At 49.1% G+C, this 21,938-nt stretch overlaps 1 protein-coding gene across 1 annotated transcript in view; it reads right to left on the minus strand.

Annotated features, from left to right (window-relative positions):
• CNOT9 (CCR4-NOT transcription complex subunit 9) overlaps positions 1-21,938 on the minus strand; it is a 71,857-nt gene that overhangs the window by 36,730 nt on the left and 13,189 nt on the right. The window contains exon 3 of the mRNA XM_056552010.1: positions 6,961-7,052. Within this exon, the coding sequence (XP_056407985.1) occupies positions 6,961-7,052 (92 nt within the window). The remainder of the gene's footprint in view (positions 1-6,960; positions 7,053-21,938) is intronic.

The raw sequence follows: 21,938 nt of genomic DNA on the forward strand, positions 1-21,938 counted from the left end.
GTGATCGTATAGACATCAGTAGACATTGCTGGTCTAATCCCTGGTGATGATGAATGTATAGACATCAGTAGACATTACTGGTCTCATCCCTGGTGATGCTGAATGTATAGACATCAGTAGACATTACTGGTCTCATCCCTGGTGATGATCGTATAGACATCAGTAGACATTGCTGGTCTCATCCCTGGTGATGGTGAATGTATAGACATCAGTAGACATTACTGGTCTCATCCCTGGTGATGCTGAATGTATAGACATCAGTAGACATTACTGGTCTCATCCCTGGTAATGATCATATAGACATCAGTAGACATTACTGGTCTCATCCCTCGTGATGATCATATAGACATCAGTAGACATTACTGGTCTCATCCCTGGTAATGATCATATAGACATCAGTAGACATTACTGGTCTCATCCCTCGTGATGATCATATAGACATCAGTAGACATTACTGGTCTCATCCCTCGTGATGATCATATAGACATCAGTAGACATTACTGGTCTCATCCCTGGTGATGATTGTATAGACATCAGTAGACATTACTGGTCTCATCCCTGGTGATGCTGAATGTATAGACATCAGTAGACATTACTGGTCTCCTCCCTGGTGATGATCGTATAGACATCAGTAGACATTGCTGGTCTCATCCCTGGTGATGATGAATGTATAGACATCAGTAGACATTGCTGGTCTCATCCCTGGTGATGATCGTATAGACATCAGTAGACATTGCTGGTCTCATCCCTGGTGATGATCGTATAGACATCAGTAGACATTGCTGGTCTCATCCCTGGTGATGGTGATCGTATAGACATCAGTAGACATTGCTGGTCTCATCCCTGGTGATGATAAATGTATAGACATCAGTAGACATTGCTGGTCTCATCCCTGGTGATGGTGAATGTATAGACATCAGTAGACATTACTGGTCTCATCCCTGGTGATGATGAATGTATAGACATCAGTAGACATTACTGGTCTCATCCCTGGTGATGATCATATAGACATCAGTAGACATTGCTGGTCTCATCCCTGGTGATGATCGTATAGACATCAGTAGACATTGCTGGTCTCATCCCTGGTGATGGTGATCGTATAGACATCAGTAGACATTGCTGGTCTCATCCCTGGTGATGATGAATGTATAGACATCAGTAGACATTGCTGGTCTCATCCCTGGTGATGGTGATCGTATAGACATCAGTAGACATTACTGGTCTCATCCCTGGTGATGATGAATGTATAGACATCAGTAGACATTACTGGTCTCATCCCTGGTAATGATCATATAGACATCAGTAGACATTGCTGGTCTCATCCTTGGTGATGATCGTATAGACATCAGTAGACATTGCTGGTCTCATCCCTGGTGATGGTGAATGTATAGACATCAGTAGACATTGCTGGTCTCATCCCTGGTGATGATCGTATAGACATCAGTAGACATTGCTGGTCTCATCCCTGGTGATGCTGAATGTATAGACATCAGTAGACATTGCTGGTCTCATCCCTGGTGATGATGGATGTATAGACATCAGTAGACATTGCTGGTCTCATCCCTGGTGATGATGGATGTATAGACATCAGTAGACATTGCTGGTCTCATCCCTGGTGATGCTGAATGTATAGACATCAGTAGACATTGCTGGTCTCATCCCTGGTGATGCTGAATGTATAGACATCAGTAGACATTGCTGGTCTCATCCCTGGTGATGGTGATCATATAGACATCAGAAGACATTACTGGTCTCATCCCTGGTGATGGTGAACGTATAGACATCAGTAGACATTACTGGTCTCATCCCTGGTGATGGTGAATGTATAGACATCAGTAGACATTGCTGGTCTCATCCCTGGTGATGGTGAATGTATAGACATCAGTAGACATTGCTGGTCTAATCCCTGGTGATGATGAATGTATAGACATCAGTAGACATTGCTGGTCTAATCCCTGGTGATGCTGATCGTATAGACATCAGTAGACATTTTTGGTCTCATCCCTGGTGATGATGAATGTATAGACCTCAGTAGACATTGCTGGTCTCATCCCTGGTGATTATGAACGTATAGACATCAGTAGACATTATACATTCATCATCACCAGGGATGAGACCAGCAATGTCTACTGATGTCTATACGATCATCACCAGGGATGAGACCAGTAATGTCTACTGATGTCTATACATTCACGATCACCAGGGATGAGACCAGTAATGTCTACTGATGTCTATACGTCCATCATCACCAGGGATGAGACCAGCAGACATCAGTAGACATTGCTGGTCTCATCCCTGATGATGCTGAATGTATAGACCTTGCTGGTCTCATCCCTGGTGGCGATGGACGTATAGACATCAGGAGACATTGCTGGTCTCATCCCTGGTGATGCTGAATGTATAAACATCAGTAGACATTGCTGGTCTCATCCCTGGTGATGCTGAATGTATAGACATCAGTAGACATTGCTGGTCTCGTACCTGGTGATGATTATCGTATAGACATCAGTAGACATTGCTGGTCTCATTCCTGGTGATGATTATCGTATAGACATCAGTAGACATTGCTGGTCTCATCCCTGGTGATGCTGAATGTATAGACATCAGTAGACATTACTGGTCTCATCCCTGGTGATGGTGAACGTATAGACATCAGTAGACATTGCTGGTCTCGTACCTGGTGATGGTGAACGTATAGACATCAGTAGACATTACTGGTCTCATCCCTGGTGATGCTGATCGTATAGACATCAGTAGACATTACTGGTCTCATCCCTGGTGATGATTATCGTATAGACATCAGTAGACATTGCTGGTCTCATTCCTGGTGATGTTCTGCCGCCTCTACTGCACGGTCTTCAGTTCCTTCTTGTTCTTGGGACATTTTCCCTTCAGTTTTGTCTTCAGTAAGTGAAATGCTCGATGGGATTCTGGTCAGGTGACTTGGCCATTACAGAACATTCCACTTCTTTCCCTTAATAAACTCTTTGGTTCATTGTCCATCTGCACTGTGATCGCCATCCAATGAGTTCTGAAGCCTTTTGGTGAATATGAGCAAATATGAAATACTTGAGAATTCATCCTGCTGCTTTTGTCACATGATTAATAAATCCAAGAGAAGCGGTTCCATTGGCACCATACATGCCCACTATGCCATGACACTCCCAGCACCATGTTCACTGATGAGGTGTCTGCTTAGGACCACGTTATTCTCCAGACTCTTCTCTTGGCCTCCTCTGTCCATAGGATGTTGTTCCAGGACAGAAGCTTTTTTAGATGTTGTTTGGTAAACTCATCTGTCCTTGGTGTTTGAGGCCCCCAATGGCTTCCATCTTGTGGGGAACCCTCTGTATTCCCTCTGGTGACGTCTTCTCTTGATGACTGACACACATACACCTACCTCCTGGAAAGTGTTCTTCATCTGGACAACTGTTGTAAAGGGGTTTTCTTCACCAGGGAAAGAATTCTTCATCCTCCACAGTTGTTTTCCTTGGTCACTTGGTGTTGCTGAGCTCACCAGTACGTTCCTTCTTTATAAGAATGTTCCAGTTGATTAGGCCACACCCTTTTTCAGCCTAATGATGGCTTCACTGATAGTGACAGCTCTTTGGATCTCATCTTGAGAGTTGACAGCAACAGATTCCAAATGCAAATAGCACACTTGAAATTAACTCTGGACCTTTTATCTGGTCATTGTAATTAGGATAATGAGGGAATAACACACCTGGCCATGGAACAGCTGAGAATTGTCCCATTACTTTTGGTCCCTTAGCAAGCGGGAGGCACATATGCTGTTGTAATTCCTACACCGTTCACCTGATTTGGATGTAAATACCCTCAAATTAAAGGTGACAGTCTGGAGCTAAAGCAAATCCTGTTTGTTTCATTTTAAATCCATTGTGGTGGTGTATAGAGCTAAAAATGTGAGAATTGTGTCCATGTCCCAATATTTATGGACCTGACTGTATAATGGACTCAGGTTATTTAATCTATTCTGGACCACTCACCACCAGACTCACTATACACAACATACAATGTACAACCACAACACTATACACAACATACAATGTACAACCACAACACTATACACAACATACAATGTACAACCACAACACTATACACAACATACAATGTGCAGACCACAACACCGCACTGTTGCTGAAAACGTCACACTGCCGCTCAGTCTATCGCCACCCGAGTCGGGACTTCACTGCGGCCGGTGATTGGCCGAGTACAGTATGACTCGCCGACCACAGGCAACCAGGAAGAGGATCGCGGCGGAGACCGGAGTGGGTTACCAGGGGAAGCGAAGGAAGGAATGTACAGCTTTATTTTTTTACTGCCAGCAGTATGGAGGACAATTTTCCTATTCCGGAGTACTCCCTTATTTATTTAATTACTTTTTCCTATTTTTGGAGACATTTTGGGCCTTCAGAACCAATTTCCAGGTTCCCATAGTTCTGGTCCCAACATACATTGTTTGTCCTGAACCCAATACACATTGTGAAATGATTGATTCCAGTACAGAGGAGGAGGTCCGGGAAGCTGTCCCATATCTACAGGTCAAGGAATTGCCATTCGGCACCATTTGTCCTGGGGATAAGAGGCGCACCGTACCGGGACAAGATTTATAGGCCTAAAATGTCCCAGAACCCTACAATTTGGCTAATCCTAAATTAAAATTCCTCTGGTTCTGTAACTTTTTAGTCGAGTGATGTTCCCTGGAGGACAGTCTCCAGATCAGGAGTTTTGGTGTCTTCCTCAAGTAGATCTTATGGTAAAGTGAAGGAGCATCAAGCTGAGGACAGTGGGCGCTGTGTCCATAGAAACATAGAACAAATTAGACAAAACAACCAAATACAAAGTGTGGTGAAAAGGCCGCCATGTTTAACATAATCTAGATATATAAAAAACAGAAATGTCCACCAGTGAAATGGACAGGTGACCAATCCAAAACGAAGACTAACCCCCGACCCAAGGTATCGGATGTTCAGGATTAACTATGAAAAGCTCGACTAGCAAATGTAGGTACCCGGGGGTCATTCCATTCCTTGACCTTCAGCCTGGCGCACGCGTTTCTACCCACTTTCATAATAATAATACTTTGGGTCTGGATCAGACTGGGTGAGGCCTCGGTAATGGCCATAACACCAATCGTCACCAAAATCATTCAGTTAAGGGATTTCTTGGACGCCCGGACCTTGTGTCCAACATCTTCTAGACCAGTGGTCTCCAACCTGCGGACCTCCAGATGTTGCTGTCCAGAGGTTAGCTGTCTGGGCATGCTGGGAGTTGTAGTTTTGGACTACATCTGGAGGACCACAGGTTGGAGACCACTGATCTAGACGCTCAAACGGCTGTTAACTACAGAGATTCAAGGAAGAAATGGGCTTAGACTAATCTGAAAATGGCTCTGACCAAGGCTTCCCCCTCCTGGAAGGAGACGTGAATGGGGTCATGAACCTTTATCATACACATCTTATAGGGAGAGGAGGGATCTCTGAACCAGGTCTGACGGCTCTCGTATAAGATCTCTTTGTGTCCGGGATGTCTAGGACCTCTGGCTGTCCAGGCATGCTGGGAGTTGTTTTTTGTTTTTTTTAACAGCTAGAGGTGGCAGCCTGTACGGAAAATACTGACAAAGTCTTTGCTCCATCTTCCTCATTTTGTGTTGCCAAAAACCTTATTATTCTCTCTTTCAAGGAAAGAACTGATGGAAGAAAGCACCCAAACCTTCCATTTCTGGTTGGATTGTATGTGATCCCCCAGACTTTTCTAATGCCGTTATCGTTTTGGACAGGGATCGGTGACCATTGATTTGCTCCATGGAGGGAACCAACACCGTTCTTTATAAGGATTATAGACTTGATACATCTCCCTTGTTAGGTCAGTAATAACTCTGCTCAGGCGTCAGGCCTTCCCTTGGCTGGGGAGAAGGGTCTATTACTAAATCCCCATTATTGTGCTGCTGAGGAGTGACAGGGAAGATTTAGAATGTTAATGTGCTTCCCCCTTAGTCTCCTCAGCAGCACAAAATTCCCTCCCTACTAGTTACTTTTTAATAGGGGACATCTACACCTAGTCTAGGGGCCGGGGTTAATCACTTCACTTGCATCAATAATTCACGTGTCCTGCCTGCGTACAGGGGCTGAGGACCCCCCCCTTACTGTGCTGCTGTGGGGACTCATCTACAGAGTTGGTCATGATGACTGTTCTTCTGCCACCTGGTGTTTGGTATCGGTACAATATAGATTTGAATTCCTGGACTTTGGTTTTGTGATTTATTGTATAATTTATTTTATCTCAGCATTAGATAAAGTTCATGGCACTCACCTGCTCCGTGTTGGTCAGAGTTCTTTATTCCAAAAATCCAAGAAAATAAAGATCAGGATGCTGAAGGCAGACACCCAGGAGTTACAGCGGTTTCACGCTATATCCAAGACTCCACCATATTTTATATGATCCACACAATCCTTGTGAAGACTCTGTAAGGACTCAAGGTCCAAATGAGTGATCTGGGATCCAAAGGCCAACCCCAAGCTGTTCCCAAAGCAAAGTATCCAGGGTAGAGAGGCGGCGGCACTACAATAGTGCAGGCAGGGGTATTATTCACCCATCCAGTCTACACTATTGGAGTGCCGCCTCTCTTCCCTGGATACTTTATAATATTTCTTGCACAATTCCCTGTTTTTGCACAGATACCCCCTATATTCTGTTATAGAGATGTTAATGTACATCCCCGGGATCGTCACCTGACCGCGATCCTTACATTTTCCCTTTCACATATAAGGCGGATTTATGCCCCACAAGGCCAACACTTGAGACATTCTTCTGTGGTAACGATAAACTACGAGACCAAAGAAGAACCAGACGTGCTGGGCCGAGCACTGTAATCAGCTGCTGTGCAACTACAACTCCCAGCAGGCATAATACAAGACGACAAGCTATCATTCCCCATACCTTGGGTTGTCGGAGAGGCGGAGGTAACAGCGCACCACGTGCTTCAGCAGACGGGCGGACGGCTCCTTGGAGAGCTGCAGTACCATCTTACCCTGCAGAGAGAGAGACAATCATCAGGGCCTCTGCGGGGAGGGAAGTTCTGTCCCAATAAGTTTACAATATGGATTATTAGTGACAGGAACCCGGCCGCAGATACAGAGGTAACCGGACAGGTCAGGAAAGACCTGAGAGACACATTCAAAATGTCCGACCTGGATGAGCACGGACACAGGCAGAAGTCAAACACAGACCCTCGAGGGGCTGAAATCCAACAAAGCCCCAACCAGCGGAAATCCATGGAGGATACTGTGAGTACAGCATGGGCGGGAGACCATCATACTGGAGAGGAATATGGGGGGGGGGTGAGTAAGAGATGGGCGGGAGACCCACCTACTGGAGAGGAATATGGGGGGGGGGGGTGAGTAAGAGATGGGTGGGAGACCATCATACTGGAGAGGAATATGGGGGGGGGGGTGAGTAAGAGATGGGTGGGAGACCATCATACTGGAGAGGAATATGGGGGGGGGGGGGGTGAGTAAGAGATGGGCGGGAGACCCACCTACTGGAGAGGAATATGGGGGGGGGGTGAGTAAGAGATGGGCGGGAGACCCACCTACTGGAGAGGAATATGGGGGGGGGGGTGAGTAAGAGATGGGCGGGAGACCCACCTACTGGAGAGGAATATGGGGGGGGGGTGAGTAAAACATGGGCGGGAGACCCTCCTTCTGGAGAGGAATATGGGGGGGATGAGTAAGACATGGGCAGGAGACCCACCTACTGGAGAGGAATATGGGGGGGGGGGTGAGTAAAACATGGGCGGGAGACCCTCCTTCTGGAGAGGAATATGGGGGGGGGTGAGTAAGACATGGGCGGGAGACCCTCCTACTGGAGAGGAATATGGGGGGGGTGAGTAAGGCATGGGCAGGAGACCCACCTACTGGAGAGGAATATGGGGGGGGGTGAGTAAGACATGGGCGGGAGACCCACCTACTGGAGAGGAATATGGGGGGGGTGAGTAAAACATGGGCGGGAGACCCTCCTTCTGGAGAGGAATATGGGGGGGGGGGGTGAGTAAGACATGGGTGGGAGACCCACCTACTGGAGAGGAATATGGGGGGGGTGAGTAAAACATGGGCGGGAGACCCACCTACTGGAGAGGAATATGGGGGGGGGGTGAGTAAGACATGGGCGGGAGACCCTCCTACTGGAGAGGAATATGGGGGGGGTGAGTAAAACATGGGCGGGAGACCCTCCTTCTGGAGAGGAATATGGGGGGGGGTGAGTAAGACATGGGCGGGAGACCCTCCTACTGGAGAGGAATATGGGGGGGGTGAGTAAGGCATGGGCAGGAGACCCACCTACTGGAGAGGAATATGGGGGGGGTGAGTAAGACATGGGCGGGAGACCCACCTACTGGAGAGGAATATGGGGGGGGGGGTGAGTAAGACTTGGGCGGGAGACCCTCCTTCTGGAGAGGAATATGGGGGGGGGTGAGTAAGACATGGGCGGGAGACCCTCCTTCTGGAGAGGAATATGGGGGGGGTGAGTAAGACATGGGTGGGAGACCCACCTACTGGAGAGGAATATGGGGGGGGGGTGAGTAAGACATGGGCGGGAGACCCTCCTACTGGAGAGGAATATGGGGGGGGTGAGTAAAACATGGGCGGGAGACCCTCCTTCTGGAGAGGAATATGGGGGGGGTGAGTAAGACATGGGCGGGAGACCCTCCTACTGGAGAGGAATATGGGGGGGTGAGTAAGGCATGGGCGGGAGACCCACCTACTGGAGAGGAATATGGGCGGGAGACCCTCCTTCTGGAGAGGAATATGGGGGGGGGTGAGTAAGACATGGGCGGGAGACCCACCTACTGGAGAGGAATATGGGGGGGGTGAGTAAGACATGGGCGGGAGACCCACCTACTGGAGAGGAATATGGGGGGGGTGAGTAAGACATGGGCGGGAGACCCACCTACTGGAGAGGAATATGGGGGGGGTGAGTAAAACATGGGCGGGAGACCCTCCTTCTGGAGAGGAATATGGGGGGGGTGAGTAAGACATGGGCAGGAGACCCTCCTACTGGAGAGGAATATGGGGGGGGGGGGTGAGTAAGACATGGGCGGGAGACCCTCCTACTGGAGAGGAATATGGGGGGGGTGAGTAAGACATGGGCGGGAGACCCTCCTACTGGAGAGGAATATGGGGGGGGTGAGTAAGAGATGGGCGGGAGACCCACCTACTGGAGAGGAATATGGGGGGGGGGGTGAGTAAGAGATGGGCGGGAGACCCACCTACTGGAGAGGAATATGGGGGGGGGTGAGTAAGAGATGGGCGGGAGACCCACCTACTGGAGAGGAATATGGGGGGGGGGGGTGAGTAAAACATGGGCGGGAGACCCTCCTTCTGGAGAGGAATATGGGGGGGATGAGTAAGACATGGGCAGGAGACCCACCTACTGGAGAGGAATATGGGGGGGGGGTGAGTAAAACATGGGCGGGAGACCCTCCTTCTGGAGAGGAATATGGGGGGGATGAGTAAGACATGGGCAGGAGACCCACCTACTGGAGAGGAATATGGGGGGGGGGGGTGAGTAAAACATGGGCGGGAGACCCTCCTTCTGGAGAGGAATATGGGGGGGGGGTGAGTAAGACATGGGCGGGAGACCCTCCTACTGGAGAGGAATATGGGGGGGGTGAGTAAGGCATGGGCAGGAGACCCACCTACTGGAGAGGAATATGGGGGGGGTGAGTAAGACATGGGCGGGAGACCCTCCTACTGGAGAGGAATATGGGGGGGGGTGAGTAAAACATGGGCGGGAGACCCTCCTTCTGGAGAGGAATATGGGGGGGGGGTGAGTAAGACATGGGCGGGAGACCCTCCTACTGGAGAGGAATATGGGGGGGGTGAGTAAGGCATGGGCAGGAGACCCACCTACTGGAGAGGAATATGGGGGGGGTGAGTAAGACATGGGCGGGAGACCCTCCTACTGGAGAGGAATATGGGGGGGGGGTGAGTAAAACATGGGCGGGAGACCCTCCTTCTGGAGAGGAATATGGGGGGGGGGTGAGTAAGACATGGGCGGGAGACCCTCCTACTGGAGAGGAATATGGGGGGGGGTGAGTAAGGCATGGGCAGGAGACCCACCTACTGGAGAGGAATATGGGGGGGGTGAGTAAGACATGGGCGGGAGACCCACCTACTGGAGAGGAATATGGGGGGGGGGGGTGAGTAAGACTTGGGCGGGAGACCCTCCTGGAGAGGAATATGGGGGGGGGTGAGTAAGACATGGGCGGGAGACCCTCCTTCTGGAGAGGAATATGGGGGGGGTGAGTAAGACATGGGTGGGAGACCCACCTACTGGAGAGGAATATGGGGGGGGGTGAGTAAGACATGGGCGGGAGACCCTCCTTCTGGAGAGGAATATGGGGGGGGTGAGTAAGACATGGGCGGGAGACCCTCCTACTGGAGAGGAATATGGGGGGGTGAGTAAGGCATGGGCGGGAGACCCACCTACTGGAGAGGAATATGGGCGGGAGACCCTCCTTCTGGAGAGGAATATGGGGGGGGGTGAGTAAGACATGGGCGGGAGACCCACCTACTGGAGAGGAATATGGGGGGGGTGAGTAAGACATGGGCGGGAGACCCACCTACTGGAGAGGAATATGGGGGGGGTGAGTAAGACATGGGCGGGAGACCCACCTACTGGAGAGGAATATGGGGGGGGGGTGAGTAAAACATGGGCGGGAGACCCTCCTTCTGGAGAGGAATATGGGGGGGGTGAGTAAGACATGGGCAGGAGACCCTCCTACTGGAGAGGAATATGGGGGGGGGGGGGTGAGTAAGACATGGGCGGGAGACCCTCCTACTGGAGAGGAATATGGGGGGGTGAGTAAGACATGGGCGGGAGACCATCATACTGGAGAGGAATATTGGGGGGGTGAGTAAGATGGGCGGGAGACCCACCTACTGGAGAGGAATATGGGGGGGGGGGTGAGTAAAACATGGGCGGGAGACCCTCCTTCTGGAGAGGAATATGGGGGGGGTGAGTAAGACATGGGCGGGAGACCCACCTACTGGAGAGGAATATGGGGGGGGGGGTGAGTAAAACATGGGCGGGAGACCCTCCTTCTGGAGAGGAATATGGGGGGGGTGAGTAAGACATGGGCAGGAGACCCTCCTACTGGAGAGGAATATGGGGGGGGGGGGTGAGTAAGACATGGGCGGGAGACCCTCCTACTGGAGAGGAATATGGGGGGGGTGAGTAAGACATGGGCGGGAGACCATCATACTGGAGAGGAATATTGGGGGGGTGAGTAAGATGGGCGGGAGACCCACCTACTGGAGAGGAATATGGGGGGGGGGGTGAGTAAAACATGGGCGGGAGACCCTCCTTCTGGAGAGGAATATGGGGGGGGTGAGTAAGACATGGGCGGGAGACCCACCTACTGGAGAGGAATATGGGGGGGGGGGGTGAGTAAAACATGGGCGGGAGACCCTCCTTCTGGAGAGGAATATGGGGGGGGTGCGTAAGACATGGGCGGGAGACCCTCCTACTGGAGAGGAATATGGGGGGGGGTGAGTAAGACATGGGCGGGAGACCCACCTACTGGAGAGGAATATGGGGGGGGTGAGTAAGATATGGGCGGGAGACCCTCCTCTGGAGAGGAATATGGGGGGGTGAGTAAAACATGGGCGGGAGACCCTCCTTCTGGAGAGGAATATGGGGGGGGCGAGTAAGACATGGGCAGGAGACCCTCCTACTGGAGAGTAATATGGGGGGGGTGAGTAAGACATGGGCGGGAGACCCTCCTACTGGAGAGGAATATTGGGGGGGGGGGTTGAGTAAGACATGGACGGGAGACCCTCCTTCTGGAGAGGAATATGGGGGTGGGGGGGCGAGTAAGACATGGGCGGGATCACCTTACATATATAACATCACACGAGACTTCATCACCTTACATATATAACACATCACACGAGACTTCATCACCTTACATATATAACACATCACACGAGACTTCATCACCTTACATATATAACACATCACACGAGACTTCATCACCTTACATATATAACACATCACACGAGACTTCATCACCTTACATATATAACACATCACACGAGACTTCATCACCTTACATATATAACACATCACGAGACTTCATCACCTTACATATATAACATCACACGTGACTTCATCACCTTACATATATAACATCACACGAGACTTCATCACCTTACATATATAACACATCACACGAGACTTCATCACCTTACATATATAACATCACACGAGACTTCATCACCTTACATATATAACACATCACACGAGACTTCATCACCTTACATATATAACATCACACGAGACTTCATCACCTTACATATATAACATCACACGAGACTTCATCACCTTACATATATAACACATCACACGAGACTTCATCACCTTACATATATAACATCACACGAGACTTCATCACCTTACATATATAACATCACACGAGACTTCATCACCTTACATATATAACATCACACGAGACTTCATCACCTTACATATATAACATCACACGAGACTTCATCACCTTACATATATAACACATCACACGAGACTTCATCACCTTACATATATAACACATCACACGAGACTTCATCACCTTACATATATAACACATCACACGAGACTTCATCACCTTACATATATAACACATCACACGAGACTTCATCACCTTACATATATAACACATCACACGAGACTTCATCACCTTACATATATAACACATCACACGAGACTTCATCACCTTACATATATAACATCACACGAGACTTCATCACCTTACATATATAACACATCACGAGACTTCATCACCTTACATATATAACATCACACGAGACTTCATCACCTTACATATATAACATCACACGAGACTTCATCACCTTACATATATAACACATCACACGAGACTTCATCACCTTACATATATAACACATCACACGAGACTTCATCACCTTACATATATAACACATCACACGAGACTTCATCACCTTACATATATAACACATCACACGAGACTTCATCACCTTACATATATAACACATCACACGAGACTTCATCACCTTACATATATAACATCACACGAGACTTCATCACCTTACATATATAACACATCACGAGACTTCATCACCTTACATATATAACATCACACGAGACTTCATCACCTTACATATATAACACATCACACGAGACTTCATCACCTTACATATATAACACATCACACGAGACTTCATCACCTTACATATATAACACATCACACGAGACTTCATCACCTTACATATATAACACATCACACGAGACTTCATCACCTTACATATATAACATCACACGAGACTTCATCACCTTACATATATAACACATCACACGAGACTTCATCACCTTACATATATAACACATCACACGAGACTTCATCACCTTACATATATAACATCACACGAGACTTCATCACCTTACATATATAACACATCACACGAGACTTCATCACCTTACATATTTTATATTATATATACATATACACACACACCTCCCTTACCCAACACCTCCCTTACCCAACACCTCCCTTACCCAACACCTCCCTTACCCAACACCTCCCCTACCCAACACCTCCCCTACCCAACACATCTCCTGTGGAATAAATTTACATGCGGTGGAGTCATTAAGACGAGATTACGGGAGGATTTGTCTGAAGGATCCATTTACATGTCCACTTAGAGGAGAAGACCCCAGGACCCCTCCACGCTCCTCCACATTGTGGCATCGGGGGTTTGTTTTGATGGAATGTTTATGTTCTCACCAACCCTCTGAGTTCCTCCCAACCATCTCCATGGTCACCCGCACATGTCCCATTATCGCCTCCCCGTGCTCCCCTTAAACCTGAGAAGATGAGGAGTCCCCTGGGGAGGGGAAGGCCTCTGACTGCAGGGATCTGCTCTTCATACAAAAGGGATGGGGAAGTCTTTTTGGGGTTAGGCTATGTTCACACGGCTGAAATCTTCTCGGATATTCCGCTGCAGCAGAGTCTCACGGACTACGATGGGATTCTGCTGCCAGGAAATGCATTGTAGTCTAAGACGACGACGCATTTCTGATCGGTCCTGGTGCACCAAAACAAGGAAGTGTGCGGAATGTCCGCGCGTGTTTGAGCACACCGACAGCTCACCTCCACCCACAGCACCTGTGCACAGATCGGGCCAGCAGCGTCTCCAGCCCAGTAGGTATAGGAAGAAAAGCAGATGATCCAGCCCAGCAGTGCAGATAAAAGCAGGTTCTCTTTATTGGGTCAAATTCTGACAGGAACTACAATCGCCGACGCGTTTCGGACCTATGCACGGTCCTTAGTCATGGTATCCAAAATTATAAAAAAATACACACTATAGAGATAGATATATATATATATATATCTATCTATTAAAAGGTCATGTGACCATTCATTAGCAGAATGAGAAAAAGCTGGTAAACCTGAAATGGATCTTACACTGGACATCACAAAGCTACCTATTGTAAACCCGGACTGTCAGACTTCTATTATTATTTTTTCAAATGTTTCTAAATAGTTCTATATTATCATATTACATTAATTATTATTATTATTAATAGAAGATGGACACTATTGCTTGTATGAATAAGGATGGGCTAGACAGATAAATAGAAGCAATATGGACGCCCTTAATGTATTCGTACTACATTGCTCCTATATCCAAACCCAACAGGATAGAATTAGGTCTTGCCTCAAATTCCTACCTAGCGGTTGGACGTGTGTCCAGTTGGAATATCCAAAAGGACTGCGGTTTAAGAGGGCCCCGCGATGATCTCCTCCTCTGGGATGTCTATGTACTTTTTCTATTCCCATCACTCTCAGGGAACCTACATCCCCTCCATGAACGTCTCTGAAGTGCCGTGATGATAAAGAAGACACCTTCAAATTAAATCCCTTGACATCCGAAATGTGTCTTGTAATCCGGCACGTGAGAGCGTTCGTAGTACAGCCTACATACTTTACATTTTAGGCATGTTGCTAAATATACAACATATGTGGAATTGCAGTTTATGTAGGTTTTAACACTATAGCACCTGTTATTACTACACGAGAAAAAAGTATTCGATCCCTCCACATGGTTACAAGTGATACATTGTTTCCAGCTCCCATGTAGATTTGACCTTATTTTTACTAGGGTCCACAAAAAGACTTGGTGACAGTTGGGATCCTAAAGAGGGTCCCCGTTTGGCTACAGCTTGTATAGAATGCACCTGGAAATGACGCAGGACCGGGTCCTGTTCTAATATCGGTAAATATTTTTTATATTATAAAATCGTCTGCTATAAGATGTGATGAATTTGGATAATACTTGTTTGGATTTCATGGGGTCACAGCTTTGGTTATGGTTTCTTTGTTTTAAGTAGTTTGTCCCGATCCATACCCCTTGCTCTCTGTCTAGCCTCTTTTACATCTACTTCACTGTATCCTCTCTCCAGGAGTCTCTGTTGTAATTTCTCTGATTCATTTCCAAATGTGGTTAGATTGGTGCAATATCTGCGTAACCTCACCCACTCCCCATAGGGGATATTCCGCACCACATGGTGAGGGTGGCAGGATGTAGCCTGCAACATGGTGTTACCTGCCACCTCTTTACAGAAGGGGGAGATCTCAATTTTGCCATTATGACCTTCAGAAACCACATCTAAAAATGCAATACTTTTTTGTGATATGTGAATTTTAGATTTAAGTTGTTACTATTAATACACTGTACGAAGTCATTGAACATTTCTTTATCACTTCTCCAAATCATCTATGTATCTGCCTATCCATTTTATATGTTTGTGGTGGGGGATGCTAGGGGTAAAGACAAGATTCTTCCCAATAGGTCATATAAATATTTGCATATGACGGTGAGTACTTTGCTCCCATCGGAGCCCCATGGACCTGAAGATAAAACTGTTCATTAAACATGAAAAAAGGAGATTTTTGTTTACTTCTCGTAAAATCTCTCTCGAAGGATCCATTGGGGGACACAGACTGTGGGTGTATGCTGCTGTCTCTAGGAGGTGTGCCACTATGGTAATAAAAAAATTCGGCTCCTCCCAGCAGGATATACCCGCCTTCAGGCTCTGAGGTAATCAGTTTAAGTTCCAGAGCAATAGGAGGAGACCAACAGGTCAAAGAAAAACCCAAAACTGTCTGAGAACCAGAAGAAAAAACATAACTGAACACACCCTCTGACAGAGAACCAAAAGGAAAATCCTAAAAAAGGGCGGGAGCTGTGTCCCCCCAATGGATCCTTCGAGAAAGATTTTACTGCAAGTGTTAAAAAAAAAAATCTCCTTTTCTCTATCGGCTCCATTGGGGGGACACAGACCGCGGGACGTACCAAAGCCGTCCCTTGGGTGGGCAGATAAGCAGTCATGCAGACGGCCGATCCACTGCCGCCTGCAACACTTTGCGACCCAGACTAGCATCAGCCGATGCGAAAGTATGAACTCGGTAAAACCTTGTGAAAGTGTGCAAAGACCATCAGGTAGCCGCCTTGCAAATCTGCGAATGCCCCAACAGAACGGGTAGAATGAGCCAAAACCCTGAAGGGATGAATCTTCCCCTTACAGCGATAGGCTTCCGAAATGGCAGACCGAATCCACCGAGAAATGGTGGCCTTGGAAGCAGACGACCTTCCGTAAGGACAAAAAAGGAATCACACTGACGAAACAAAGAAGTGATTGAGAGATAAGACCGAACAGCCCGGACTGCATCCCGCTAGTGTAGTAGCCGCTCCTCAGGATGATAAGGAGCAAGACAAAAGGATGGGTGGACAATGTCCTCATTGAGATGAAAGGCCGAGACCACCTTAGGCAAAAAGGAAGGATCTGGCCGGAAAACAACCTTGTCCTGGTGGACCACCAGAAACGGAGAACAGCAGGAGAGAGCTGCCAATTCAGATACCCTCCGGATGGAGGTGATAGCCACAAGAAACGCCACTTTCCAAGAAAGGAGGCGGAGAGACACCTCTCTAAAAGGGGCTCAAAGGGAGCACTCTGGAGGGCACTCAGAACCAAATTCAAGTCCCAAGGGGGAGAGGGTGACCGATCAGGAGGAACAGCGTGCGCCACTCCTTGAATGAAGGTCCGGACATGAGAATTAGAAGCCAGAGGCCGCTGGAAAAGAATAGAAAGGGCCGAAACCTGACCCTTAAGTGAACTGAGAGAAAACCCCAGTTCCAACCCCGACTGCAAAAAGGAGATGAGACGGGCAACCGAGAAGGTTACCGGGGAGAAGTCCTGAGCTTCACACCAACGAAAATAAGACCGCCAAGTACGGTGGTAAATTCTTGCGGAGGAGGGCTTACGAGCCTTGAGCATGGTGCGAATGACTTGGGAAAAGAATCAGCGGGCCCTCAAAATCCCGGTCTCAACCGCCACGCCGTCAAATGCAGCGACTGTAAATCAGGGTGGCAAAGAGGACCCTGAGGGAGCAGGTCCGGGCGGAGCGGAAGGCGCAGTGGAGCGTCGTCCAGGAGCCTGACTAAGTCGGCATACCACGACCTTCGGGGCCAATCTGGAGCTACCAGAATGGCGGGGACGTCCTCTGCCTTGAGCTTCCTCAGCACCCTGGGAAGGAGCGGAAGAGGAGGGAACAGATAGGGTAGGGCAAACCCTGCCCAAGGAATCACTAGGGCATCCACGGCCAGAGCCTGAGGGTCCCGGGACTTGGACACAAATTGAAGGATCTTCCGATTGTGCCAGGACGCGAAGAGGTCCACGTCCGGAATGCCCCAGAGTTCGCAGAGCTGCGCGAAGACCTCCGGATGTAGAGACCACTCGCCAGGGTCGGGTGGGGACCAACTGAGGAAGTCCGCTTCCCAGTTGAGCACTCCCGGAATGTGAATCGCTGATATGGACGGAACCTTGCTCTCCGCCCAGGTGAGAATCTTGGTCATCTCGGCCATGGCTGCCGAGCTGCGAGTGCCGCCCTGTCGATTTATGTACGTCACGGCCGTGGCGTTGTCCGACTGAACGCGGACAGGACGGGACTGAAGACGGGACTCCCAATGAAGAAGAATCACCCGTAATTCCAATATGTTTATCAGAAGAAGGGTCTCCTGGGGAGAACAGAGTCCCTGAACCGTCCAGAACTATCCTTCTTGGTGACCAGAAAAATATTTGAATAGAAACCCCCGAAACCGTTCCCCTAAAGGAACGGGAACGATAACCCCCTGGAGAAGCAGAGACTGGAGAGCGGCTCGAAATTGCTTCGCCAGGAGGAGGAGACTGGGGGGCCGGGGATAGAAAAAAGCGATCCCTCGGAAGGGAGGCAAATTCGATTCGGTAACCATTGGACACCACGTCCCTGACCCAAGAGTCCTGAATGTGTGAGGTCCAAATGTCTCGAAAAAGCAAGAGAAGACCTCCCGCCCGAGAAGAAACAGCGGGTGGGGGCCTCACTTCATGCAGAAGTGGGTTTGCGGTTGCCTGATTTGGGCGCAAAATGGCGGGATCGGTCGGAGTCCGACTTCCAAGACGGGTGTGCATGGAACGAGAGAGCCTTCTTGTCCCGCGAGGACGCCTGCCCGGACCCTTTGCTGGAGCCAGAGGTCCGAAAGGAAAAGGACTTCCTTTGGGAAGTAGGGCGAGCCTTATTTTGAGGTAACAAGGAACTCTTACCTCCCGTTGCCTCAGAGATAATCTCATCAAGGAGTTTACCAAAAAGGCGGCCACCCGTAAAGGGAAGCTCAGTGAGAGACCTTTTGGAAGCAGAATCCGCATTCCAAGCTTTAAGCAACATAGAGCGGCGGAGAGCCGCTAGGTGAACCACAGCAAAGGCAGAACAACGTGCTGAATGAATGGTAGCTGCGCACAGGAAGTCCCCAGCCTTAGAGCATTGGAGAGCCAGAGCAAACAGATCCTCTGGGGGGGGGATCCCGCTAAGATATCCCGAAAGAGCTTTTGGCACCACTCCGACAGGGCCTTGGACACTCATGTCGAAGCGAAGATGGGAAGAAGAGAAGAGCCAGCTGCTTCAGAGGCAAACTTCGCTAAGGATTCTACCTTCTTGTCCGTGGGATCCTTGAAGGCAGAGGCAGTGTAGTCACCTTAGAGATCCGGGAGATGGGTGGATCCACTGAGGGAGGGGAAACCACCTTAGCGACAAAGTCCTTGTCAAATGGATAACGTTCTTGAATCATCTTTATTCCCGGGAACCTCTTGTCTGGATGTTTCCATGCAGATTCCAGAATGTCGTCAAAGTTAGTGTGAGAGCTGAACCTTTGAGGTGCTGGCTTAGCACGATGAAAGGATACTCCTGGATTGACATCCGAAGATCCTGGCTCCTCTAAGTGAAAGGTGTCTCTTATGGCTGTCACCAATGAGTTCACCGTTGCAATTGAGTCCGAGCGGTCCTCTGAGTCAGAAGCCGGCTCGGAAGCCTCGTCCACCAGGGGAATGTGAATGAGTAGAGGCAGTCCTGGAGGGGGCGACCCAGACCGGATACGCGGCTCTGGCGTGGCTGAGCGGCGATTCCGAGAATGTTCTCTGGAGGAGCAACGTTTGTGCCCAGATGATAGGGGTGGGCGGGACCCACGAGGGGAATGCTCACGTCCATCTCAGACGATGCACCCCTAGTACGCTTGTGAGAGCGTGAAGTATGTGGAGATGAGGAGCGGGCCCTCTCAGAGGCCCTGCGCAGGGATGACCCCTTTAAGGCAGACACCACTTGCCGGGAGGCCTCAGCCATCGAACGGAAGACTTGGGTCAAGTCCGCCATATACTGTGTCAGGGAAGAAACCCAGGCTGGTGGAGCGGCTGAACCCACCGGAACTGAAAGGGCATCCGGGGGTCTGGGGGAGCAGGAAGGGCAAGAGGGCTCAGCAGAGCCAGACATCTTGGTATTACAGTGCTTACAGACAAAATAAGTCACTGAATTTCCAGGTTTCTGTTTAGAGGGAGGAACAGCTCTGGGAACAGACATAATGTGGGAAAAAGAGACAGGAACTTCCTCACCCTAGTCTGTGTCCCCTGTAAGCTGCAGTGAGGAGAACTCGCTCCGTGCAGCTAGAGTGAATGAACAGGCCAGCCAATAGGAAGAGAGGGGCGTGCCTGAAGCAAGGCACTAACTAACTGACCCGTACCAGCGTCGCGGCTGTCAGCCGCATATAAGGCGCTGCCGGCGAAGTGAAAGCAGGCCGGCACTGAGAGCGCCCGGCCCGTACCAGCGTCGCGGCTGTCAGCCGCATATAAGGCACAGTGGACATAGTCGCACTAAAACAAACACACACACACACACATATATATACAGTGAAGTGCCCCATATATTACATGCCCCCTCAAGTCCCACTGCTCCCCCAGAATAAAGTGCAGCCCCTGTATAAGCCAGCCCCATAACCTGAAAGGTGGGCCAAAAACAGGGGGTCTCCAGAGGTAGGAAGTCCGTACCTATGGAGAAAAAGGGGGGGGGGGGGAAGTACTTACCTCAGTCAGAAGAACTTACCTAATGGAGTCTTCAGTGAAGTCTTCAGTCAGCTTTAGTTACCTGCATCACGCCTAGCTGCTATGCGTGAGCGAGGCGAGCATAAAAATAGGGGGACCCGGACCCATGAGGTACCAACCAAGGTGCTGACCGTTGGCAAGGGGGGGGGTGAACAGCGCATTTACGCAATGTCTGTGCCCCCTTACTCGCAATGGGGAAACAGGGAAACGGAGTCCCTGAGTCCCCACCTGAAAACAAAAGAAAAGGGAATTTAAAAAAACTAACACGTCCCTATACTAGGAAAACAAAAAATCAGAAGACCTGGTCTGGAGAATTCCAGACCATGTCCACCTCCTTCAGATACTAAGCTTAAACTGACTAGCTCAGGGCCTGAAGGCGGGTATATCCTGCAGGGAGGAGCTGACTTTTTTTTATTACCATAGTGTCACACCTCCTAGAGACAGCAGCATACACCCATGGTCTGTGTCCCCCAATGGAGCCAATAGAGAAAATAATTTTCCAAAAGGAATCCAGTGGCCATTAAAATAAATCTCTTCAGGTCCGTGGAGTATCTGCTGTATACCTCTAGATGTCTCACTAGTGCTTTCATGCCCTCCCGATTGGGGATAGAGGGGTACAGCGAGACTACATCACATGTGGCCCAACTGTATCCCTCCTTCCACTCCATATGCTGCATGATTTCCAGAACATGTTTCGTGTCACAGATATAGGTAGGTGCAATTTTTACCAAAAGTTGTAGGTAACTATCCACCCAGTCTCCTAGTCTCTCTCCCAAGGCCCCGATACCGGCCACAATTGGTCGCATAGGGGGAGGAAACTCCCTCTTGTGGAGAGAGTGGAAGACTGGGGTTCCAGGATCACCCACATACAGATAATCTCTTGTCTTTTTACTTAAAACCCCCCATATACCAACCCCCACATCTAGCAATTCTCCCAACATTCGTTGACCTCTATGGGTGGGGTCGCCACTTAGTTTTTTGTAAGTTGTATCATCCATTAAAATGTTTTCATTTAACTTTTTGTACAGACCCGCATTTAGCAGAACTACGCCCCCCCCCCCCCCCCCCTTATCTGCATTCTTTATGACTAGGACGGGGTTATCCCGTAGTTCTGCTAAGGCTTTCTTTTCCTGTAGGGACAAATTAGAATAAATCACACAGCAGATGTACGGTCCTGATCATCTAGATTAGAAGACATAGGGGCTCCATCATGTCCATCTATAAGAGACGGCACATCAGAACTGTCCGATCCTTGGATATATCACACAGCAGATGTACGGTCCTGATCATCTAGATTAGAAGACATAGGGGCTCCATCATGTCCATCTATAAGAGACGGCACATCAGAACTGTCCGATCCTTGGATATATCGCACAGCAGATGTACGGTCCTGATCATCTAGATTAGAAGACATAGGGACT

This window comes from Hyla sarda, unplaced genomic scaffold (genome assembly GCF_029499605.1).
Source record: "Hyla sarda isolate aHylSar1 unplaced genomic scaffold, aHylSar1.hap1 scaffold_1322, whole genome shotgun sequence".
Classification (NCBI taxonomy): domain Eukaryota; kingdom Metazoa; phylum Chordata; class Amphibia; order Anura; family Hylidae; genus Hyla; species Hyla sarda.